Source organism: Gekko japonicus, unplaced genomic scaffold (assembly GCF_001447785.1).
Source record: "Gekko japonicus isolate JY-2015 unplaced genomic scaffold, Gekko_japonicus_V1.1 scaffold2788, whole genome shotgun sequence".
NCBI lineage: Eukaryota > Metazoa > Chordata > Lepidosauria > Squamata > Gekkonidae > Gekko > Gekko japonicus.
In genome coordinates, this window is record NW_015170358.1 from 168,664 (window position 1) to 194,592 (window position 25,929).

General features: G+C 42.2%; 1 protein-coding gene across 1 annotated transcript in view; it reads left to right on the forward strand.

Moving 5' to 3' along the window:
* MICAL2 (microtubule associated monooxygenase, calponin and LIM domain containing 2) overlaps positions 1 to 21,963 on the forward strand; it is a 162,069-nt gene extending 140,106 nt beyond the window's left edge. Inside the window, exons 22-28 of the mRNA XM_015418213.1 lie at positions 5,196 to 5,303; positions 5,705 to 5,800; positions 9,155 to 9,341; positions 10,911 to 10,999; positions 15,440 to 15,539; positions 19,331 to 19,383; positions 21,766 to 21,963. Of these exons, the coding sequence (XP_015273699.1) occupies positions 5,196 to 5,303; positions 5,705 to 5,800; positions 9,155 to 9,341; positions 10,911 to 10,999; positions 15,440 to 15,539; positions 19,331 to 19,371 (621 nt within the window). The 3' untranslated portion in view covers positions 19,372 to 19,383; positions 21,766 to 21,963. The remainder of the gene's footprint in view (positions 1 to 5,195; positions 5,304 to 5,704; positions 5,801 to 9,154; positions 9,342 to 10,910; positions 11,000 to 15,439; positions 15,540 to 19,330; positions 19,384 to 21,765) is intronic.
* Positions 21,964 to 25,929: the final 3,966 nt, after the last annotated feature.

Genomic DNA, 25,929 nt, shown 5'->3' on the forward strand with positions numbered 1-25,929 from the left:
GGTCCCTTCTGAGGGCACATTCCCCTTATCTGCAGCATGGTGCCTTGTTTCCTCTTGACCCTCATGCTCCCTGACAGCAGTGGAGCTGCCATATTCAGAGTGGGACATATCTAACAAGTCCCTGAGAGTCTTCTCCATACGCCTAACTGATTGTCTCTGCTTCTCCAGGTCAGCCACCTTGGCCTCAAGGGAGCAAACCCGTTCCCTGAGAACCAGGAGCTCCTTGCACCGGGCACACACCCAAGACTTCTGTCCAGTGGGCAGATAGTCATACATGTGACACTCCATGCAAAACACTGGATAGCCCCCAACCCCCTGCTGGCATTCTGGCTTCATAATTGCTTTTAAAATAATATTTATATATAATTCCCCCTTTAAAACCCTTTGTATTTATGTGGTTCTCCTTGTAAAAGTCTACTTACCTTACTGGGAACCCAAGGAAACTAGGGCCCTGGCTTTCTGGCTCTTCCTGGGCTTCCTACAGAGCCCCTAGTCTAAGAGTCCCTAGGCTAAGAGCCACAGGCCAAGAGCCCTTTGGCTCATGCCAGAGGCTTGTGCCTCTGGCGAGGTGCTGCCTTAAATAGAAGCCTCCCCCAGCAGAGGGCGTGGCCAGCAGCTATTCATATTCACCCAAGCACTCAATTACAGTCAAACAATGCCCCTTTCTCACCCTATCTCAAGCAGCCAGGACTCTGCAACAACTCACCCACACACTCCCAGACACAGTCCCCTCAACTAAATCACTGCAGCTGAAAGCAAATTAAAAACACTCACCCCTCTAGCAGCTCTGTTTCCTGCTACTTCCCAGAGCTCAGCTGGATCTTCCCTTACAGAACCCATGCTGAGTCTGCCTCACTAGATACTAGTATAGCCCACAGTGAATGAAAATCAAAGGGAGAGTTCTGTATGTTTGTGTGCAAACTTGAAGCCTTGTCAGCATGCCACAGAATATCTTTATTTTAATAATAGTAACTTGTACAACATGGTTTGAAAATTTCTCAGTTATAATTTTGCTTGTAGCTGATAGTAGAAGACTCAAATAACAAGACTGCTGTAAGGTCCTAATGCAGTCTAATTTCAAGAACCAGAAGTTGTGGCTTCAGGTGCTAGGATGTATATGTATATTATGCTGCCCTAACTCTTAAACCAGTGGTTCATTCTGCCCTCTTAATTATTTGTCTGCTTTGCCTCTTCAATATTTTTAAAAAATCAAAGTTCTGCAGGGGATATATACATGTAAATAGATGTTATACCCTGAACAAATACATACTTTCACTTCAGAAGTCATTTTTAATGAGTTAGATCTGGGTTCTGCTATTCTCAGAACAGTAAATAAATAATAAAAAAAGACCACAGTTGCCTGATTCACTTCAGGGCTATAGTGTGGTGGGAGAAGGCTTTTTTCCCTGCACCATTTTCCCTGGTTGACGTGGCCCAGAGAGAATTGTCATATCATGGAGCGGTATGTGACGTATTCCCAACTTCTTACACCTTTTTGAACCTATAATTTGGTGGTCAGTTGGAAAATGTTTTTCACAAAATCTCCTTCCCTAGGATGTTTTGGTTTATCATATGACATTCGACCAGAAATGTGACACTCAAAGTTTGTCCCATTTTTTGATTGAGTTGTTCTTAATGTTTTCTTGCTTTCCTTTTAAAAAAGCTTTATAAGCATAGGTATGCTGCTCTACCAGTTGCCGTTATGATTGATTAAGGTTGACATGGATTGTTCTGGTAGGTGGGGCAGCATGCCAAATGCTAGTTGACTTCAAAGGTTAGAATTTGGCTAGAGTAGTGAGTTGCCCATCCTTTGTTTACCCAGTAATGCCTGTCTTTGTTTTTAAATATTTACTTAAGCTTATTGAGCTGAAGGATCATGCTGTTTCTTGAATTCATCATTCACTGTAGAGTTGTGGAAGTTTTATAGGGAGAAAATGTGTGCCAAATTATTAAAAGCCTGGCTCATTTCTTGAGATGTTTGAACAACTTCTATTGGAACTGTAATGGATGTTCTGGCTCAGCTTTCATTTGCAGAATATAATGCATTGGCCTTGTAGAACATTAATTCTGGGAAGGAACCATTGTGACTAACAGATTAAAGCAAGTTGGCCGCAACTATGTGAAGCTATAATAATATTTGGGCTACTTCACGCTAGACAGTGTTTGCCCTGACATCTAAGAGCTGGTGGACATATTCACTCAAGGCTACCAGGGGACACTGGGAGGACAAAAATCTTGGGCCCAAGTCAGCTGGAGGGCCCCTGAAGCTGGTGTCATGCTCCATTCAGAATGCATCTTGGTTTATTTTATTTCTAATGCAGTTCTGCACTGCAGCCTCTAGGGGTGCAGGGAAAGCAGAGCACAGTAAACTGTAGTAGCTCTGCTTTCTGCTTGCCATGCCCTTTTGCTTTACTACAGGTAGGCAAACACTTGCATATCCTGATAAAACCATCAACCGGGTCAACACTGGAGCAAGGAAGTCCAGCCAGGATGCAGCCTCCTAGCAAGGTTGTTCTTTCCAGCAGTCTGTTTCCCTCTTCCACCCGGCTCCATGGTTTTGTCTGCTCAGTCAGATCTTCCCTGTTAGTGTGTCTTTTCTTAATCTCTCTCTCTCTCTCTCTCTCTCTTTCCCACAATATATCCTCCTTAATTTTGCTCTTCCTTTCATGATATGCCTTCATTTTTCTCTCCCCACTTCTAATCTCCCCCCCTTTTATTTGTCAGTCTTGGTCTCAGCTCCTCATCCCTGATTGATAGCAGTATAGCAACAGACCATTGTTAATATTATGAACAGAAGGGGGCAGTTAATATTTACCCATCATCTATCAAAGTAGTAAAAGGATGCTCCACCCCCTTTACATGCATGGTAATGAAATGCTAATCTGTTTTAGCAGTTCAACAGAAGTTAGAACTTCCCCTCCCCCGCTAGATTTAATGACATTTTAAACACTGTTCAGGTAGTGTACTGGTGGGACGTCTAATGTCCCTTTGTAAATGCTACTTTGCTACTGTAGACATTAAGAGTGTTATATGGCCAATGACATAATCTTTTTAGAACCTATGCCAGCAAATTCAGTCCCAGTACTTCTCATGCAGCACCACTACAGAATCAAGTTGCTCCTGCTTTTGTGCTAGGTAAATGTACAAGGGTAAACTTAAACTGATTTTTCACTGATTTACTTACTAAAGACTTATTGTGATATGAAGTTTCTGTGAACTATAGTCCACTTCATCAGATGTAAGAAATGTGCCCAGTATTGGTACACATACAAAATTACATATATGGTTTGGAATCAAAGTGGGTGGGCAGTAGAGTCATCCAGGGGCCAATGGTGACTCTCAACAACCCTGTGTTAACATTACATGCCTGCCTTGAGGTATCATGGCACCAAACTGTTGAGAGCCTTGAAGGTTAGACAACAATTGCAGATCTTTCAGAATCAGAGTTATAACTGCCACCAGGAGCAGGCCATATTGGATGCCTTGGAGCTACATTTTGCTGATGTTCATTTACCAAAATTTTTACAAAGGCACTGGTGTGGAGGTACAAGTAGAGTCATCCAGGGGCCAATGGTGACTCTCAACAACCCTGTGTTAACATTACATGCCTGCCTTGAGGTATCATGGCACCAAACTGTTGAGAGCCTTGAAGGTTAGACAACAATTGCAGATCTTTCAGAATCAGAGTTATAACTGCCACCAGGAGCAGGCCATATTGGATGCCTTGGAGCTACATTTTGCTGATGTTCATTTACCAAAATTTTTACAAAGGCACTGGTGTGGAGGTACAGAAGAGAACAGAAGAGAAGCCAATGTTGCATCAAGCCAATGGACCATCCAGTCCAACACTCTGTTACACAGTGGCCAAAAATACCAGGTGCCATCAGGAGGTCCACCACTGGGGCCAGGACACTAGAAGCCCTCCCACAGTTATCATGTCATCCCCTCAGTCAGTCAACCTCATAAAGACAGTGTTACTAATGCCACAGTTTGCAGGAAGCTACATTCACAGTCACCATCAGCTAGAAGAGATACATTAACCTCCATCCCTGCAGTGAGGCCTGCACCTCAGGGAGCCTTGCAATTTACCCTGTTTTTCGGACGGTGGTTGTTTCAGAGTGGGAATGAACTGCCGACCAAAGCTCCACCAGGCAACTATCTTGCCCACATTCCTGAAACATGGGGGTCAGTGCCATATTGGTGGAACCGTGCTCAGAAGAGCCACAGTCAAAGAGATGCATGTTGGTTCCTGAGCCACTGAGTGCATGATCTTGTGAACCTCGATCATGTCATCCCCTCAGTCAGTCAACCTCATAAAGACAGTGTTACTAATGCCACAGTTTGCAGGAAGCTACATTCACAGTCACCATCAGCTAGAAGAGATACATTAACCTCCATCCCTGCGGTGAGGCCTGCACCTCAGTGAGCCTTGCAATTTACCCTGTTTTTCGGATGGTGGTTGTTTCAGAGTGGGAATGAACTGCCGACCAAAGCTCCACCAGGCAACTGTCTTGCCCACATTCCTGAAACATATTGGTGGAACCGTGCTCAGAAGAGCCACAGTCAAAGAGATGCATGTGGCTCCTGAGCCACTGAGTATCATTATCCCAAGGGAAGGCAGTGCAATATACCATGGCAGACAGATGCTTAATCTCTAGGAAAGGGCACTAGCAAAACAGTGAATGGATTCAAGTAACTTGTCCAAATGATTCAGTGGAATAGGTCAATTTAGAAGTAATTGGTGTACTATAGTATTTTGTGCTGATACCGTACTCTTGACAGCAGTATGCTGTTTATTTTAGAGGTGATTATTAGGGTGAAGAACAGTGACTGTGGAACAGCTATGGGAGTAGTGCCTAATTAATTTTCTCACTCCCTTCCTGCTCATCACTGTACATTTATTTTTGCAAGTGTTTCTGAAAAGGGACATATTCTATATGTCTTCATAGTTCCTACATTATTAAATACTTTGACTTTAGAGCAAAGGAGGGAGATGGTAGAAGCATGGAGACTTGGGCTGTTCAGTGCATGAAATATCACACTACACTTCTAAATATGCTTGTGTCTTTCTATAACCTATCACTGTTTTATCACCTGGTGTGTTCAGATTACTGTCTTGTTTCTTTTTCTTCAATCAAGTTCTCATTCTTTCCATTATGTACTTCTTCCCCCCCCCCTCTTTCTTTGCTGGTCAGATGACTGTAGGGAAGGTTTCACGCGGAATAGGTGCTGTGGCAGAAGTTCTTGTCAATCTGTACATGAACGATCATAGGCCCAAACCTCTGTCTGTCTCTTTACAAATGGTAAGGCTTAATCCTCAATTAATGGAATAAGCGTGCTAAATTTAAGAGCGGCCTTTTGGGGAATTCTGTTGCAGCTAGTGGCTTTTAAGGTATATGAGGTTAAGAGCCTGGATCAGTTTTTAACTCTCTGCTTGATTTTGGCTGCATTTAGGACTCTTGTAAAGACATGTATATTTCTAAAAATCAGCTTGTAGTGCTGTGCAAAACTAAAAGGAATGAGCCGCCCTAAGCATGTTTAAGCCCACCGTACAACAGGTCAAGGACCTTCCTGAATACTAGCCAGTGTCCATATACTTTACAGTGGTAGTTTATCTCAAGACATAGCTGTGCAGATTAATTGTATGTTTCATTGGAATTAAGTCTTTTTTTTTTTAATTCTGTTAATGTTGTGTTGACTTCAGAACCAACCAGTGGATGAAGCTGCTGCAGCTGCTACTTCTTCTCCTGATTCTTCTTCTGCTTCTCAAGTTTTTCCTTCCTTTGATCAGAGCTGTCAGGTATTAAGCTACAAGGAGAAAGATGCCGGGGTGGTCTGTGATCACCATGGCAAGGCATTTTGTTCATGATTAAAATTGCTAAATGGTGTGCCCTCTGTGTACACAATATGGCAAATATGAGTCATCTCTCATTTCACGTCTGACCCAGGACTCACCTTAAGAACCGTGTTCATGGAACCAAATCATCTCTAGAGCACAAGACAGCAGCAGGAGGGGCTTCAGCCTTCTCTCCCTTCCATGCCATACGGCTTTCATCAGAAAAAAAAAATGGCTGCGGGGGGGGGGGCGGTTTGTCTTGCTGCTGGTTCCTCACCTCTGCCCAGGGGATGCTGCTGCTGTGCTCCACAACTGATTTGACACACAGGTTGGGGATTCTCTGACTTCGCATATTGTGTAAGGAGACCCTAATTAATACAAGATGTTGTTAATTTATTTATTTAGATATGTAAACCCCACCTTTGACTCCAATGGGGACCCAAAGCAGCTTACATAATACTCCCCTCCTGCATTTTTCCTTGTCATAGCAACAGCCCTGTAGAGTAGATTGGACTCGCAAAGTGACTGGTCCAAAGTCACCCAGCAAGCTTCCATGGGATATACCATGGTGACCTTGCTGATATATCCAAAATATGCTGTACTCCTCTACAGTTTATGCTGATTGACATTATTCAGAAAAGTACTTATTCCACATCATAGCTGTGGCTTTCATAGAAGCTCACAACATATTTTAAATTACATCAACAAAGAATGAGAAAATAAAAATACTGATGAACATGGCACCAACAAACCAGCATCAAAATTACTATATTACTGACCTTTAAAATCTTCGTTGGATGTACTAGGTTCCAGATCCCTTTGTAATCTCTGCAGTTTTAATGGTCAATTCTTTTTTTAATTATTATATTTATACCCCGCCCTCCCCGCGAACGGGCTCAGAGCGGCTTATATAAGGCACAAAGTGCATACAATATATAAAAGCTAAAACAATTAAAATTCAGTTCCATCAGATGCACAAATAGAAAACTCCTGACATTTTGTATAACAGGAGGGGAGGGCTAGGGCCACAAACAGATATTACCCGGCCCTCCGGCAGTATCGCTCTATAGTGGAGCGGTGGTGGCAGTGGCGGCTCCTACTCAAAAGCCTGGCAGAAGAGCTCCGTCTTGCAGGCCCTGCGGAACTGCATAAGGTCCCGCAGGGACCTGATCTCCTCCGGGAGCTCGTTCCACCAGATAGGAGCCGCCACTGAAAAGGACCTGTCCCTCGTTTTTAATACATACATGGTTGTTAGTGAGCTTGAGTTTGTGTCCACTTATATTTTATACATATAAAATGATTTTAGCATATATTTTTAATCGTAAACTTTGAAACAACATCAATGACCTAAAAGTATGATTTGTGAAATAGATCTTGATAAAGCCATTATTGTTGCTTTGGACAGCTGCTTTTTGGATATAATCTCACTACATTCTGTCATTGCATGTCTTAGAGAAATTTTTCTTTTTCACTTCCATATTTTTTCTTCTCTGCTTGCATTTTACTGTAATAGATCACAGATGCTACTGTATTAGTGAAAAGAAAATTTGTATTGTTTTTATGCTCTTTAAAGTGTACCACTTGCAGTTACTGAAAATGTCATGTAGTTACATGGATATAAGCTTGGATGGGAAAGTGAGTGGTGAACTGCAGAGAACTTAACATGTAGTTAAATGTTAGAAGGTAAACTTTGACATTGTTTATGTGAAATATAGAAACCACAATGTAATCAGTACTTCTCACTTTCGATAAATTCCAGACCTATTGAAATCAGTAGGATCTTTTTCTAAGATAGCAGTAAAAAAATTATTTAAGTAAATGTTGAAAGGTTCCAAATCTGATGAACCTCAGTAGGCAACTGGTTCTACTTTGGAGGTATACTGAGAAAACTCTCTCTATAGTAGCAAAATTTTAACTGTCAAAAGATTATCTCTATCTAAATCCTAATGTGAAAAGATACATATGAAAGAAGCTATTCTGCTATGGTCAGGCCTCACCTGGAGTACTGTGTCCAGTTCTGGGCACCACATTTTGCGAAGGATGTTGACAAGCTCGAGCGTGTCCAGAAGAGGGTAACCAGGATGGTGAGAGGGTTAGAATCCAAGTCTTATGAGGAAAGGCTGAAAGAGTTGGGTATGTTTAGCCTGGGAAAGAGAAGGCTTAGAGGGAACATGATTGCAGTCTTCAAGTATTTGAAGGGCTGTCATGTAGAAGACGGAGCAGATCTATTCTCTCTTGCTCTGAATTGCAAAACTAGATCTAATGGGTGGAAATTACAAGGGAGTCATTACTGGCTAAATGTCAGGAGAAACTTCCTAACTGTAAGAGTGGTTGAGCAGTGGAACAGTCTGCCTCGGGAGGTGGTGAATGCTCCTTCGCTGGATGTTTTCAAGCGGAGGCTGGACGACCATCTTTCGGGTATGTTGTAGGTATGTAGGGCTATCTTTTGGCTATGCTCCTGCAGAGTGCAGGGGGCTGGACGAGATGACCTGCAAGGTCCCTTCCAACTCTAACATTCTATGATACTCCCGCAGGTATCTTAGGCCTAAACTATAAATGGCTTTAAGGATAAGAATCAGCATCTTGACTTTAGCCTGAGAACAAAGTGGTTAAACTCGCAAAGTTCTGTTGTGATTCCAGAAATCACACCAGCTTCTACATTCTGGACAATCTTCCAAACATTCAAGTGCTGACCCTCATGTAGAGCATCTTATAGCAGAACAGAGGACATATCAGGAAATGCACTGTGGTGGCCAGATCTTTTATTTATGATTCATAAAGCAGAATGCTTCAAAAAGCATTTCCATCAGTTATGTCTGCTGTGTTAGTACTAATTTCCTATGGATGTTTAGGGCTTTTTTGTTCTTGTTTACATCCCTATGAAATAGGCTAGACTGAAAGAGAATAATTTATCAGTGGCCTGAGCTTCCTAGGCGTCCAATATCCAAATCTACTACATTACTCATGGTGTTGCAGGACTATGCATCTTTTAAGCCATCAGATGCTGCCTGTTTGCCATGTACTGAGGTGTGCCAGATGCTTTATGACCTTCCTTTTGCAGTTCCGAATGAGTAATGAAAGAAGGATGTCCCCTGGTGAGCAACTCTTAGCTTGTTTGTGAAGGCCTATATTATATTAGCATGCAGTGCGGTGTAGTACTGTGGCGATGTGTTATGTAACCCTAATATTGCACTGACTGGTCCAGACGTGGCCACCTTGTAAGTATATCTCTTTTTTAAAAAATAGTGGGGTATTTAGTCAAGCAGTTTCATATGCTATAGCTTTAGAATATCACATATATGCACATTTTATTTACAGAGTTCTCTGAAGAAAGAATTTCCCCAATCAATGGGTGGGAGTGACATCTGCTGTTTCTGCAAGAAAAGAGTATATGTCATGGAGCGGCTGAGTGCAGAAGGCCACTTTTTCCACAGAGAATGTTTCAAGTGTGCCACATGTGCGTCTACTCTCCGCCTGGCGATGTATGCCTTCGATGCAGAAGAAGGTAATGAAGTAATGAACATTTATATTTAGAAAAATATTACAGCTGCCAGTATGGGAGAGGCCTATTTTGATCATTTCGATAGGAAGAACTCATTGTATGCATTTGCCACTTCCCATCCATACATCATTCTAATCAGGGGTCATTTTGTAGAAAAAGAGGTGCAGGAGCTCATTAGCATAACTTATTTGCATATGCCACACCCCCTGACATCACCGGAAGTGTGTCAGAAGGCAACACCCACTTCAACTTACCTGGTCTTGCTCCTCGTGGCCTGGGGCTGCTGGGAGCAGGGGGTGGGGCTTGTTGCATGTGCCCGCCCCCTGGACTCTTTACTGCCGGAGCTCCGCTCTTGTGCGCTCCTGCAGGAAATGACCCCTGATTCTAATTTTAAAAAATGCAATAGCAGATCTATCTTGCATTTGAGAGAGGACCAAAAAACCCTAGCATTTTAGAAATGATAGGATTTGGGTACGGGACTGTTTCCTCTAGAAGCCAAGTGGGAAAAGTAGAACTTCAAGTTAATTTAAATTGCAAACTTTCAAAAATAAATGATTAAGCTCATTGCTTTGCTCCATTAGCACTGCTTAGTTTGCACGGTGGAGAACTACTACTTTCCTTCATTATACAGAGAATATACAGTGTGAAGTATATACCCCCTCCAGCAAGTTGTCCAGCATATGGATCTGGTTTACAGGTTTCTTCCCCTCAAACAACCAAAAAAGGTGGGGGAAGGGAGGCGCTCACATGAACCAGGTCATCACACTGTTTCACCATGCAAACTGGTGGCTCTGGGAAGCATGAGAGCCAAGAGAAAAAAATTCAAAGTACTTCAGTGTAGCAATTTATCCTGTGTGTTCTATGTAGTATGAATATACCCTGTCTTTGAGATAAGCAGGTTTTAAGTTGCAGTTCTTGATTAAGGAAAAAATGACAATGGGGAGAAGGTAACCTGTGGTGTTGCAGCATAGGGCCAAGGTAGGCAGGGCACAGGAAGTCCTTGGTGGTGATCTTCTGTGGGTTTTTAAGGTTGTTTTTTTAAAAAAAAATACATCAAAGTACCAGAGAGGAAGGGAAAGCAAACTGGGTCCAGAAAATGGCACAATGGGAATGGGAGTTTAATAGGTTTCCTGATTTAATTAATGTCCTGCCCCCAAAACAGCCAATTTGCCTCATGGAGGAAACATTCAGGTACCTGTATTTCTTGGGCAACCTGTATCTCTTTCTCGTGTAGTGAAATAGCTACACCCTCCTCTGCATCATAGTCTCCGCTGAATTTGGCCCTCCTGCAGCTGCTTTACTCTTCTTTTTAAAACCAATGAAGAACCTCATCTTGTATACTCTGCATCATGTCCAGTTAGGCTGTTAGTGGTGATACAAGAAGACAGAAGGAAGATAGCAAAGTACACTTAAAAAGTGCATCACTGAAGAATAAATTTGTTGGCCTTGGGTATGCACTGAACCTTTTGGATTCCACCACTATATTTTCAAGAACCCAGTTTTTTCCCCAGTCAGTTATAATTTGATTTCATTTTGAGAAAAGTGAAGAATACGATTACTTGTGTTTTTCAGATAAATTTTACTGCAAGTCTCACTTTGCACAATGCAAAACAAATAATAAACACAGGAAGAGGAGAGCTATGTTAAAGACTCATGAAAAGGTATGTATGGTATTACAAAACATGTAAATTCCACTGATATCCAAAAGCTGGAATTGGTTGTAAAAGGTTAAGTAAATTTTTATGCCACCTTATTAGAAGTAATCCTGTTGACTTATGAATACTACTAAACTCAAGGAATGGTGTGACTAGCCCCCAACCCCAAGGAAATGAAAATCTGTTTGCCAAGGGAATGTGTATTCAGTATGAGGCCCATTACGGACATTTACTTACAACCTTTAACCCACTGCTCTGTCATATTTTACTGCCTTAAAAGGTACAATTTATAGTGTACTGTGTGTGTAAAGATGAATTGCCAGGTATAAAATAATATTGGGGTTGCTATTCTTGAATCTACAAAGTAAAGATGACATTTTGATGGGTTTATCATTTTCAATAGGTCTATTTTCCAATATATTGTCCACATAGACAGCCTTCTGTTCTTTCTTTAAGAATCTTTTGAGTTTCAAGGATGCAAATGCTACATGCTTGAGGAGCCAGAAAGGAGAATTTTAAGAATGTGTGTAGATATAAGTATTTTTATTATTTACTGTCTGTTTGCACATACATCCTAAGGGAAGTACCAGACACAAACTTTTAAAAGATTAAACGACTCACAGTAAAAAACAAATCGCTGTAGCATCTGAAACCAGTGCAAGGAAAAACATAAGAGGTAACATAGGGGGATCATAAAAACGAAGCCATACAAAAGTAAGAAAATGAATTTCCTTCCGCTCCTATTCACAAAATCAACAAAAAAGCCTGGAGGGAAAAAGAAATATTGCCCCAATTCTTCAGAACCAGTGTAGGTACAGGATGCTACAACAGCAGACTCGCAGAAAAAAGGGGATAACTTCGTCTCTATAGCATATTTCTATAGTTTATCATAGTTGGCAGGCAGATTCATGTGAGAAATAGTGGTCCTTTATGTACTGTGGTCCCAAACTGTTACGGGCTTGGTAGGTAATAATGAACAACTTGAATTGTGCCCAGAAGCTAAACAGCAACCAGCATATGTCTACATATGACAGATCAGTGCACTGAGGAGTTCCCTGTTTGTCCCATCTTGGCTCCTCTTCTGTTGTTGTAACTTTAAAATCCTTTCAGGGTTTTTTTAAAGTCATGGGAAAGAAACATAACTCTGCATCACATGTAGTTTGGTCCTAAAATTATCCTCTCTATTGAAATGAATGGAAATAGCACAAACAGTATCTTGGTGCTTGTTCAGGGGATATTCCAGGTGAATCCTTTCAGGGTGTGTCTCAAGGCCAAACTACATGTTAGTATTTTTAAACAGTTGGGTCCAGGTTTCTAGGACCCAACTCAGGTTTTCTGCAGCCATACAGTAGCTGCGGGGGATGGCTTCTAAACAAAAAGAGCCCAAATGGGCTCGGGATGGTGCTGTGAAGGGAGGAAGGGCTCCTGCCTCTCCCGCCCCCCAGGCTATTTTCCCACATGAAAACCATGTTGGGGGTCTGTTTTCCTGATTTTGTTGCTCCACGTGCACTATCTGTGCCCATGGAGCAACAGAATCAGGGAAATAACTCCTCCCAGCATGGGAAAATGGCAGCACGATTCTGAGCCCATTTGGATTCTCTCTCTCTCTTTTTTTTTAAAGAAGCCATTTTGTGTGGGTAACCCAAGCTCAGTCTGGGGAACCCAGACACTACTCTTTGAAAACAGCAATATGTACTTTGGCCCCCTGTTGCATAGGAGTGGGTCTGTAGAGGGAGTATCTGCTTTGCATCCAAGAAGGGCATAGGTTCAGTCCTTGGCATCTTGAGTTAAAGGGATCGGATGGCAGGTGATGTGAAAGACCTCCTCCTGATAATCTGCAACAACTTGGAGAACATCTGGTTTTCAGAAAAGACAGTGCTGAAACTTGATAAACCAATGATCTGACCAAGTATTAGGCAGTGGCACATGAATATATCCTTAGGCCAAATAGTTAAAAATAGGAAAACTCCAATCAAATGAGCTAAAATTAAAGTTCAATAAAATGTGTTACTAGAAATTTAAGATTAAATGGCAGCCTAAAATTAAACTAAAAAGCTAATTGGTGGGATGCTTAGCAGCAGTTAAAATACACAAGGAACAGCAGATGTTGGTTATAAGCAGAAATATATATGAGCCCACAAATATTAACAGAAAACAAATACCTGGACAAAAACATAATGTTTAGCCTCGTGCTGAAAGGTCAACAGATTTGGTTGCACGGTGAACACTGCCTGAATAAGACACAGCAGTGGAAAATATCTTGTCCTTAGTGGCCCCTCACCTCAAAGGTTTTTATTGTCAGCCAATCTCACGTGTGAGTGAAACAAGTATGTGAAATTAATAAATTCTTTGGTTTAGTTATTTAAATATAATTTATCTGTTGCACTTTATAAAAAGTTTCTGGTGCCAAATACAATGCACAGTGGCTTGTATCTAACAAGATCTGCTTGCAAAACTGACCTTGTAGATTTCCACTTTCCTCTCCCTCTAACATCCCAGTCCTTCTCAACTGGAAATATGGTTCCTGGGGATCAGTGGACCTTTGTGAGCATCATAGGAGGCAAAGCATGAATCTGCAGCAGGAGGGGTAAATTAACAACAATTGCCCTCTCCGTGCCTGAGAGAGAATTGTCCTTCGATCTTCTGAACTGAGTGGTTGGCACAAGTCACTAAAAACAATACAGACAGCATAAAAACTCCACTGTCACAAGCATAAAGTGGTACAGTGCCACTCCAGAGATCCCTCCCTTGGCCGAGGTCAGAGGAATTGGGGCAGGCTTCTCCCCAGCCAGCAGAAATAAGACACCAGACAGCCCAGCTGAGTGGACCCTGCATGTGAGGGTGGGGTGGAGGAAGAGTTTAAGGGTCCATCTTTGCCCTGCCACCTCTTTGGTGCTAGGTAGAGACAGCAGCTGCGCAATAAACCCTGATAATATTGAGTTGGGATTAAAAAAACAACACAGAAAACAGCATGGAACGGCATGATAACAGCCTGTGTTGGATTGCAGGGAAAGCAGCTTTTAAAACGCTGCTTGTTTCAGAGAAGCTGGGATATGAGGAGTTAATCTTCCCTGGAGTGAAGAGCTTATTTGATTGGCTGCTCTACACATTCTCTGATTGGCCAGCATCACCTGAGAGACAGTATACCATCAGCTGTTTTTTGGGGGGGGGAGTCAGTCTGCCAGCAGTCGTCTGGTGTCTTAAAACAGTTGTCTATAACAGGAGTCAATTTTCTAACAGGGTTAGTCAGAAAAGGTCCCTTTATAGAGAGAGGAGAAGCTACTCCTTTGCCCTATCAGTATTTGATCTACTCTGCACGGGAATGGTTATTCTAGTCCAGGAAGTTAAGAAAACTGTTTTACTCAGACAATATTACTGGAAAATAGATTTGGCAAGAGTTGACTGGGCCAGTTAGGTTGAAAGTCCCAATCAAGCCAAATAGGAAGAGTTATTATTACTTCATAGGAAAAAGAAGAAGAATTCCTACAGTGAATATGGGTTGCTCTAAGGGGAACCTGGGTCTGTAGTAGAGAGATTAGACTTTGGACATCTCAAGAGATAGTAGAAGGTCGTAATATCTGAAGGGAGAAACCAGTCGTAATATCTGAAGGGAGAAACCAGATTTCTAAGGGGAGAAATCTAGAATCTTTAAGCAAGAACTGAACTTGCAAAGAAACATTATTAAGAGCCAGTGTTTGTGCTGGACTGTACTAAGAAAAGTACCTTTCACTGATAAGAATGGGAAAATCTTGTAACTAAACTACAAATACACTCTCTTGTATGATTTGAAGATTCTGTCAATAGCAGGGGTCATTTCGTAGAAAAAGAGCTAGGGGAACTCATTAGCATAACTCATTAGCATATGCCACACCCCCTGACATCAGGGGCCCGGCGGTGGACCTGCAAGGCCAGTGGGAGTGCGAGGAAGCCCCGCCAAGGCCCTCCCTGGCCCCAGGCAGGCAGGGGTGGGGAGAGGCGGGGAGGAAGCAACTTACCCTCCCTCTTCTCCTGCCTCCTCCTGGCTGAATGAGGGCTGGAAGCGGGGCGGCCGGAAGCAGGGGGCGGGGCTTCGTCATGTGCTCCGCCCCCCTGCACCTCACCCGGGGGAACTATGTTCCCCCGCATTCCCCCCCCGAAATGGCCTCTGGTCAATAGTATAACATTTTACCTCAGAACTTATATACTTTGACTATCATCTATCGTCTATTTGTCTTCCCTACCTATTCAATAAAATCTTAATTCTTGTTTTGAAAGTTAATTTTGCCTCATGTGCCATTTCACGGGGGTATATTTTTGGTGGGAAAATCTGCCTGGGAGTGGGGAAGCATCAGGGGTCTGTTATCCAGCCATTGTACTTTCCTTTGTTTTTCAAGAATCTTGTAAAGGTATGTCCTTAGGCTTGAAGTTGTGGCGCTAGGTATGATGTTTAAATATTTCCCTTTAAAGGCGGAAGTGGAATTGTGGAGGGAAGAGGAGCCCACGTCTGCGAAAACCACCACAGAATGTACTTTTGCTGCCAAAAGCAACCCAGAGGCCCAACCACCAGGTATCCTGACTTCATTCTTTCGGAAAGCTCTAAGCTGGCCTCTTAAGGTGACAAGGGATCTGCTTGACCTTCCGAGACGCCTCTCTAACTGGATGCATGGTTTTCTGCACTCTACCAGTCTTCATTTCAGGGACAATGCATACAACTATACCTACTTGTATGAACTCCTAACCTTCGGTGTGCCATTCCTATGTGCACTTCAAGAGTTGCTTGCCCATATTTACCGGGATGTGGAGCTATCTTGTGAAAATGTCCTTGAACTGGTGAAAAAGTTCTTAAGGATTTGAATTTTTTTTCCTGAAGCTTTGTTGTGCCTTTCAGATTTCCAAAACAAGCAGCCCTTCTGATTATACTTGCACATTACAATTCAGTAGGTGTTTCTAATGAGCCAAGAGTCCCAAGATCAATATTACAGTCTTTAGGTCATTTCAGACTTTTTTTGTTATATCGTGAAGGTCAGTGTCCAGATACATTTCTAAACTATGGCGACAACATGAAGGATTCGTTTTATAGTTTTCCCCCCTTTTTTCTATTTCCCATTATAACCAGGTTTTTATATTTGTTTGTTTACATTTTATCTTGTATTAGACTGTGAAAGAAAGGTCTTTCATACATTTCTGAATCAGCAGCAAGACTGGTTTTTGAAACCTGAGTATGGCACATTCTTTATTTTTCCTTTCCTCTTTTGCTTTACTTGTGCTATGGGGCTACAAAATATGTTTACTTGCATAGCTTAAAAAAAAAAGTACTTCTAATAATGCCTTTTTAATTCCTCTTTGGGATATCCTTTGTAAACACAGGGGCCTACATTGTCATATTTATGAATAAAATCAAAGAGCAAATCTTAGTTGAGTTGAAGGTTACTTAAAGAAGGTAGATTAAAGAAATGTTTAATAAATAGCCTATATTTATTTTATTTTTTCCCCAAATCACCCAGAGGTTACATCAGTTATACTAGTAGACTGCATATAACTGATATTGATGAGACCTACTTCTATGATAACTTATAAAATCCTATGACTAACCCTCACCCAGATAATCCACTTTTATAAAATGTTGTAGTAAAATAATTAATATATGAAATTAATTCAAAGAGAGACATGTAAACTGAGAGATCTTGAAACTGACTTGGTAGTTCACTTACAGGATAAGTGTAGGCACTGGTGAAATTGTAGAATTGGGGTTGTGGCCCTGACAGGTAATAACTAACACTGGGTATTTACACCTGCTTGGAATTTTCTATAGTAATTGTAATACTGTACATGGTGTTTTTAAAAGCCATATTTGACTTTAATTAGAAGTACTTAAAAGCATAGCATTTTTTTTTCTTTTTGGAAGCCTGGTAAAGATTTCCAGGGGACATGTGGGATATTCCTAAATAGAAAGCAGTATAGTACTTGTGATTCAGGAGTAATTTTTTCAGCCAGGATTATAATCAAATCCTTGATCAATTGAAGTCTTTCAGAACCAGAATTTCATTCTATCCCAATGTTATCTCTCATTAGAAATAAGTGGTAGCAGTATGCCTCCATATAGAGTAAAATATATAGAGTAAAAAAACTCCATATAGAGTGCACACAGTGCAGCTTCCAACACTTCCTGATAAGCAGCCCTGTTGTGCCACTTATAACTTTCAGAAGCATCTGATGCAGGAGAGCTGCTGTGAGAAAACCTATGAAAAATCCCAGTGTCTTGTTTGCAAGCAGTTTGCACACATCTTAAGAGGTTCCTAGAGTGGCACAGCAGTTAATCTTTGTGAAACTATTTTGTCTTTGGTTAAAGAAAAAGTAAGTGTTGGTACATGATCCAGAAGAGTTTGCCTCTGGATTTTCAGTTGCATTGTGAAAAAGCAACAAAACTTGCTTTCCACTGAACAGAATACATATGCCTTGGTGAATAAAAGGCCAGCAATGACAGCCAAGAAGAAACATGTCTCTCCTGCAGTTTACACTTTATAAGGGTTGTCCTCAGTCATCCCTTGATACAGGGCTCTTTTTGAAAAAAAAGCCCAGCAGGAACTCATTAGCATAATAGGCCACACCCAACAGCAGGAACTCATTAGCATATTGGGCCACACCCCTGACAGCACAGCTCATTAGCACATTAGGCCGCACCCACATGTTACCAGAAGTGTGGTTATCCAGCCACATCCACCTTTTGCTTGTTATTCTGTTTACCTTCTTTGCTGTCAAAACCCAGGGCCTTTTTTTGTAGCAGGAACTCCTTTGCATGTTAGGCCACACACCCCTAATGTAGCCAATCCTAATTAGTTTCTGCTGTTGGGTGTGGCCTATTATGCTAATGAGTTAATGCTGGGCGTGGCCAACTGGGGAGCCAGCTGGAACTCCGTTCCTGTGCGTTCCTGCCCCAAAATAGCCCTGCCTTGATACATTGGGTTGTTATTAAGTATGACATGTCATTTCATCTTGCACCTTCATCTTAAGCACACTTATTTGGAAGTTGAGGCCCCATACATTGCTGCTGCTAGCTCAGCACACTTACTTGAAAGTAAGTTCTTTTTTAATGAACAGTTGCAGTGGCTCTTCTTAAGTACTATATCATTATTAAGGACTTGTTTACATGTAAGAATGTTTTTATAGACCTGGTATGTTAGGGAACAACAGGTTATATTCCATATTGTTTTTATTTAATGTCATCTATTTCTTCTAACTGTAAGTTAACTTCTTTATGATCCACTTGGCACATTGTGTCTATATACTTCATTCAGTTTTTTGCACATCAAGCAATTGCTCAGGGGGGGAAGCCAGGACTTTGAATTGGCTACTGCATACCAAATGTGACTCATCCTGATAGAAATTGCAAAGGTTTCAAAGGTCCAAGCCTCATCCAAATTAAAATAAAATCTTTCAAATTTACAAATGCAGATCAAAATTTTGTCTGCATTTTATACTCAACCCATGTTTATATAAGTTTGTTTATCAACTGGCTATAAAACAAGCTCCTGACTTGTGATAGTTTTTTCCCCAAAACAGGCTTGCCAGTTACAGAAATAGTAGTAGAAAAGTCACGCACATTATTCACAGTAGTACACAGCTATGGTTAACTAGACAGTAGGAAACTATATGCCATGATCTTCATATTAATGGGTAGCTGAAAAGTGCAGAAAGGAGTGCGTGTTGAACTGCCTAATATAAACAGCTGCCTCCTATACATATACCAAATAATTTTGGCAGATGTGAACAGGATAAAGGCTGTCATTGATTAGACTGGTCATTTTTACTGCCAGTTAAAATGTGTCATAAGAGTTGGAATAACTATCAACCTTATTTAATCAAATGTGGTGAGAATAATCAGAATTTCAGTTCTGTAGAAAGCCATTTTTAAAACAATGCTTTCTGGAATGTATATACAAGTGTGAACTTTTATTAATTTTTGGTACTGCACATCATTTGGGCTACTAAATTTAGGCATCATCCGAAAAGCACAACCACTGGAGATACAGTTTTCCAAACTAAATGTGGATTCTTCCCGAGGCTGATACATGTGCAAAGGTATCCTGAAATAAATGGAAGTATTGTTTACTTTGACCCATAGCAACTTGACTGTTCTAATGCATGAGCTTTGGATAATGGAGTTTCAAATAATGGAAGTTTTACTGTGACTGTTAAGTATTCGTTACTGAAATTTGACTTGAACTTAGCAGATGTTGTTAATGCTGTTGTTCACCAATGAAGGAAGGTTGCTTTGTTGAATCATATTTTAATGACAGTTTGTGTCTCTTAAGCGCTTTCTTTCTATAATCTTATTCCAATCTTTTATGTTGCCTTTAGTTCATTTCAACATTCCAGTGAAACGCCCACTCATTGGCTGAACCTTTCCTGTTGTAAGATGATTGCTTGGTTTACTACCATTTTCTGAGCATGGCGCCTAATCTCTCTGCCAGTGACTTTAAAGACCATGTTGAGCGCTCTCTCTCTCTCTCTCTCTCTCTCTCTCTCTCTCTCTGCGTGTGTGTGTGTGTGTGTGTGCCTGGGATGCTCAAAAGATAAGAGTTTGCACGATTGTCTTAAACTGATTTGTAGTTTATGACTAAATATTACTTATTTATCGGAAAAGGAATCATAATTTCTCTTATCTCCTGCATGCATTTCAAATTATTTATAACCTCAGATCTTATAAATAGATCTTAGCTAATTCTTTTTTCCCTTTTATAATTGCAATGGTGTGATGAGCCGAGAATGTAATAGTGCATCTAGATCATACATAACCACTTATCAGGAAGTAAATATTTTTTTAAAATGTAGCGATTTTTCTATCTTGACAAAAATCCCTGGATGATAAATACATTAGGATTATATGATCATTTTCATTGGACAAAAGTGACTTTTAAAAGATAAAATTAAGCATTAAATCTGTGTCATAAAATATGGGATTGCTTCTTTTCCAAGAGTAAACTGAAACTGTTGGATAATTTTAAGGTCATGAACAAATTTTGCTCCATTGAAAATGGGCATACTGAACCTGTAATAAGTTTTGCTTTGGATGCTGGTATATTGCTGTAATACCAGCATAATATCCTACAGAGTTACATTAGTGTTGCTGTAGAAACATTCAGTCCTAGCCACTTATGTGCTAGTGCAATATATGTTGTGATAAGGATTCAAAAGAAGCAAGAAATTCCACCTACTTTTATTGATTGGGAAGTCTGATCATATCTCCCACCCAGACTGGCTTACTATCAGCCAGAAATAGCATAAAAGTCTTGGCAAATGAACAGAGCCTACCATACATCTTACCATGCTCTAGTCCCAGTCTTATTTGACACCCAGTCCTATAAAATGCTATGCTAGCTCATAGAAACAAGACATAAGACTGTAATAATCAAACACTTCCGGTATGCAAATGCATTAACCTTATTCATTTGGACAATAAGCCATTAAAAACTTCTGCTTTAAAAAGTACTATTCACTGCTAGGGCTCATAGAGTTAATGCATTTCTAGGAATACAGAAGCACTCCTCTGTCCTAGTTGTGTGCCGGATACAGTTAGTTTGACAGCAATTGCCATGCAACAAAGAGTAGGGTGGTCATGTTTTAGCAGCAACGCAAAGGGCCAAGCTAACCCCCCCCCACCCCCAACTTCAGAAGCACAGCCAATGATGCCGAACTCTAATGTGGCCCATTGTTGTTGGCACAAGCACATGCCAGGCAGTTAGAGTGATTATCACCAGTGATGAGCAACGTATTCAACAATTCCTCTATGTCTGGTCTTGTTCCAGAAGTTTTAGAGAGGCCAAATGTTTAGCCACTCATGCATTTCTTAAAAAAAACACACACACACTTCTAGTGCTGCTTTAGCCACTCATGCATTTCTTAAAAAAAAACACACACACACTTCTAGTAGTGCTGGTCCAATACTCTGTCTTTTCTTAAAGGGAGCCCTCTTCATCCTCTGCACTGGAATGTACATCATCAGTGGGTCAATCTTTTTAATAAAAAAAAGCAGAATAGTTTGTTGTACTGCTATAAAATGATCCTTTGCTCGTAGGGTTGCCAGCCTCCAGGTAGCGGCTGGAGATCTGCTATTACAACTGATCTCCAGGCGACTGAGAGATGTCACCTGAGAAAATGGTCACTTTGGACGTTGGACTCTATGGCACTATGCCCCAAACCCCGCCCTCCTGAGGTCCCACCCCTGGAATCTCCAGGTATTTCCCAACACAGAACTGGCAACCCTATTTGCTCAACAATCACAACCCACGGTTACAAGAACAGGCCTAGTTTGACTTTGGCCTAAAAGAAAGAAGCTTTTCAGAGAAATTGATTAAGTGTGAAATTCCCTCCGGCCCCTTACACTTAACCCTATTTGCTCAACAATCACAACCCACTGTTACAAGAACAGGCCTAGTTTGACTGTAGGCCTAAAAGAAAGAAGCTGTTCAGAGAAATCGATTAAGTGTGAAATTCCCTCCAGCCCCTTACACTTTATGCATCACTTTGCAGGTTATGTTGTTAAAGACTCTGCAGATCATTGAACTATCTGGAACACTGAAGGTCTTGATCAAGAAAGCAATACCTAGCAACATTAGTTACATTCTAAAATGTTAGTGAAACCTGGAGTCGAAAAAGAAAAGGTTAGGAAGGGTGTAAGGTTTTCTAACAGAGTGATGTTCTTGTTTGCTGTGACTAAACACTCTGCATGTTTGATCAGGATTAGATTTTTTGCAGCAACAATCTCTGCTGTGCTCTTTTCGTTTCTTTTCCAGATTCTTCATCTCTTAAACAATGCCAGCAAGGATTCTGTCCTTCTCTCCTCAGTTATTTCAGTTTTGATGTTTGCTTCTTTAACTTGAGAGTTTTTGTTAGTTTTTTAAAATATATTTTTAAATGTCACATGGAAATCTGTATTTTGCACTCAGCGATGTTTAATTTCCTCATTTGGCTGTAAGAAAAATAAATGTAGTTCCCTGTCAACATTGCATCCTCTCTTCCTTTAAAACCAGAAACTGGTTTAACTTTTCTCAAGCTTTTCTATTGGCTAGTTTCTCATGATTATATTCACTTTTTCTTAACCTATGACACGTTTGTTTTAAAAATGTTGCTACATAGTAACATTCTTGAACATTGCTGACAGAGCTGTCAGGGTTGCGCACAGTCTTTCCCCAGTAGAACGTTTGCATTTCATCTTTATTTGTAGTAGTTTCCCATATGTTCTAGATCTTGAAAAATTATCCAGAAGTCACTAAGGTTCTTTTGATAAATACACGTTTTTAAAAGGGGGGGGGAATCAATACAAAATATTTTTAGTGCTTTGACTGCACTCTGAAAAAGTTTACACTGGCTGCGGTCACACAGAGCATTAGCCACGCTACAGAGACAGAAGATAGGCGGATTTTCCGGGCGCGATCACACCGCCACATCTGGGAAGCGTAGAGCTTCCGTGGCTCACCCGAGGCTTCCCGCCGAAGATCCGGGGCAAAAAACTAGTACCTCCGAGGTACTAGTTTCCGGAAACCGCGGAGCAAGGGCGGGCGTCTGATCACGTTTCCGGTGGCATCCGGCGCCCACCCATGTCCCCTCGCAAACAGGTCATTTTTTCCCCAAGTCTCCACGGATGCGCACAAGCACCCAACGGAGCATGCGCACACTTCAGTATAAAAAAGTAAAAAAACCCCAACAACCCCGTTTGCCGCGCCACCCCGCTTCTTTGCCTGTCGTGTGATCAGCACCTCCCCCCTAGCCACGGGACCTCGACGGGACCTCAACCGGACGTCTGATTGCGCAGTCACGCGTTAGTTTGCCCCAGGGCAAACAGCCACGCTTCCACCCCGCATTTTCGCATTTTCCAGCCCGTGTGACCTGATTGTATTCTGGGATATATTTCTATTGCCCACCAAATTCCAATGTATTTTGGGGTAGAAAAGGGACTCCCGATGGTGTGTGTTTCTGGTGCCAGAAAGACATTGTTTTCATGCTCCTGGTGTTTAGCCATTGTAAAATGCACACTTTCACATGAGACAAAAATAATTTTATTAATACAAAAACTTGTAAGGTATGTTGTTGGTCTGGAGTATCTTCCTCTGTGGTGAGGAAGATGTTTTTCAGATTAACACAAGAGGTTGTATTGGAGCATTGTTTTCTGAGGAGGAAAAGCTCATGAGGAAATTTTTTTTTACCCTGAACACATTTAATAGGCTGGGGTTAATAAATACCCCAAAATCAATATCATATTTTGGGGATTGTTTTGTACCACAGTGTGAGTGTCTATCACACCGTCAGCATTAGGTGGTACCAACACAACGTCCCTCTTGGAGGACTCAATAGGCCTCAGGCCTCAGGCTAGAGAGAGGAAGGGGATTAACCCTTTCCTAGGCTTTCCTCCTTTCTTTCTACTGCCCTCCCCGGTAGTCAGCTGGCAACGGGCTAACCTCTCCTCCGAGGCCTGAGTCCCTGACCCTGTTGAGGGAGACTTGTTGATGTATGCCCCATTCCTTTTACTGCGTCCTGAGGGTTGCCCCACCACACTGTTGGTTAGCTGGCAGGAGCTATTGCTAGTTGGGTGTGACGCTGCCAGGCCAGTTTCCAGCCTTGGCCTCCACCTCATTTAAATGGCTGCCCCGCCTCCACCCAGCCAGCTGGTGCTGGTACAGTAAGGCTTAGGGCCACCCCACATGGCAGCTGTTCCTCTTTCACCTGACCCTGCTGGGTGGGGCATGCCACCGGCTGATGAGAGGCTCCGCTTCAAATGGGCCTACCGCCTGGAGTGTGGACTGCCCTGCTGTGTTGATTGACCAGAGTGGGGCTGGATTCTGCTGTGTGCGGGCCGTTCTCAGGTGGGCTGCTCCAGGTGGCCCAGTTCTCTTCCTGTCTGGTAAGTACAGGGGTGCTGAGCCTACCCCCAGACACAACACGAGCTTTTCTGTCTACAGAAAGAAAACTGTAAGTGGCTATATTTTGGGGGATATCGTTTACTAATGTGGGTAACAATGTTGTTAGATGAAAAAGTTTTAGAGCTGCTTCTCTGCCCAAAAAAAATGCAACTGGGTAGGAACTTATCCCAGACCGTGAAACCAGTGTTAAAAACGGGTGTCTTTTAACTTGAATTGAGATCCTGGCTTGGGCAACGTGGGTATCCTTAACAATAGGGACAAACAAGTGGGGACCTGCGATACTTGCAGGGGGGGATCCCTACGCCCATCACTGCTAATTCCCTCCTCAGGGCTCAGTGGAGGGGCCGGGAGACTCATGGCAGGGGAATCCCATACCTCCCCATCACTCAGGCTGGCGGTGCACCAGGCCCCACCACCTACCACTCAGCCTGCAGTGGCTGCCAGCATTCTTTGCTCCTGTACCTGGGCCCACAGCGGTTGCCAGCATCTGCCACTGCTGTGCCTGGGCCCACAGCGGCATCTGGCATCCTCTGCTTCTGCTTAGGTCTTCAGCGGCATTCCAGTTACTGCCATACCTGGGCCAGGAATGGTGGCTGGCAGCAGATGGCAGCCAACAGCAGCTAGGGTTGCCAGGTGCCTTCCTCCTGGCAGCGGGGGGATTTGGGAGGTGTTCAAGGGGTGGGTGGCGACACCAGCAATATGATAACATCGGAATCATAATCATGTCAACGATGTTGGGGTGACACTCTACTTTTGGGGCAAAACTCGATGGAAAAAATTGATACAAGCCATAGAGTTTTGTCCAAAAAGTAGAGTGTTGTCGTTGATGCAACTACGTCACTTCTGGAAGTGATGTCATTGTGTTGCTGATGTAGCACAAAGATGTCTGGTGGCAGGGTTACGCCCACCAGCTGGCCATAGTGGAGGAGGATGTCAGCTGCCACTCTAGACCCAGAGAAGCTGCCACCATCCTCCTCCTCCACACCCAGGTCTGCAGTGGTTGCCAGTGTTGATGCAGAGTTGGAATGGCTCCCGACAACACAATTCTATTTTGGGGGAATTTAAACCCCCTTTTAAAAAAGTTAATTTCAGATTTTCCTGCAAATTTGGGTTATTTTCTGCAAATTCTGCAAGTTTGAAGAAAGATCTGATTAGTGTCCATGTGGCCCCAATCTGCAGATTTACATATCCGCAGATGGGGGCACGGGTATAACGCTGAAGCATGAGGGAAGTTTGCACTCCATAATAGAGGAGCTGGAAGGCTGGTGTATACAATGATGCAGTTTGCTGTGTATTTGTTAATCATAGTCAAGCAAACTACAGTGTTGTGTGCACCATCCCAGAGATGTAGATGACAGTGAACATGGCGCCTCTTTTTGTTGTGGGCTCTTCATGATAACACCCATTTGCAGGTTAGGCTTAACAGGAAAGGAAATCTATCGGACCCTATTAACACCTATAGGGGAGTTAGGCAGGGTTGCGTACTAGCCCCTTCCCTGTTTAATCTATATATTAATGATATAGTAAGTTACTTGGACTCCCCCAGTTTACATCCACCAAAATTTCAACAACAGCATGTGTTTATCTTACTGTATGCCGATGATGCTGTCATCTTAGCTAGAACACCAGTTGGTCTTAGAAGAGCTCTCAGTAAATTTGCAGACTTTTGTAACAATAATGAACTAACAATAAATTTTCAAAATTTATTCGGGGCCAGACAAAAGAAAAGAATCTGGTCTGTAAATGCTGGGTGGGGCATGCCACCGGCTGATGAGAGGCTCCGCTTCAAATGGGCCTACCGCCTGGAGTGTGGACTGCCCTGCTGTGTTGATTGACCAGAGTGGGGCTGGATTCTGCTGTGTGCGGGCCGTTCTCAGGTGGGCTGCTCCAGGTGGCCCAGTTCTCTTCCTGTCTGGTAAGTACAGGGGTGCGGAGCCTACCCCCAGACACAACATGAGCTTTTCTGTGTACGGAAAGAAAACTGTAAGTGGCTATATTTTGGGGGATATCGTTTACTAATGTGGGTAACAATGTTGTTAG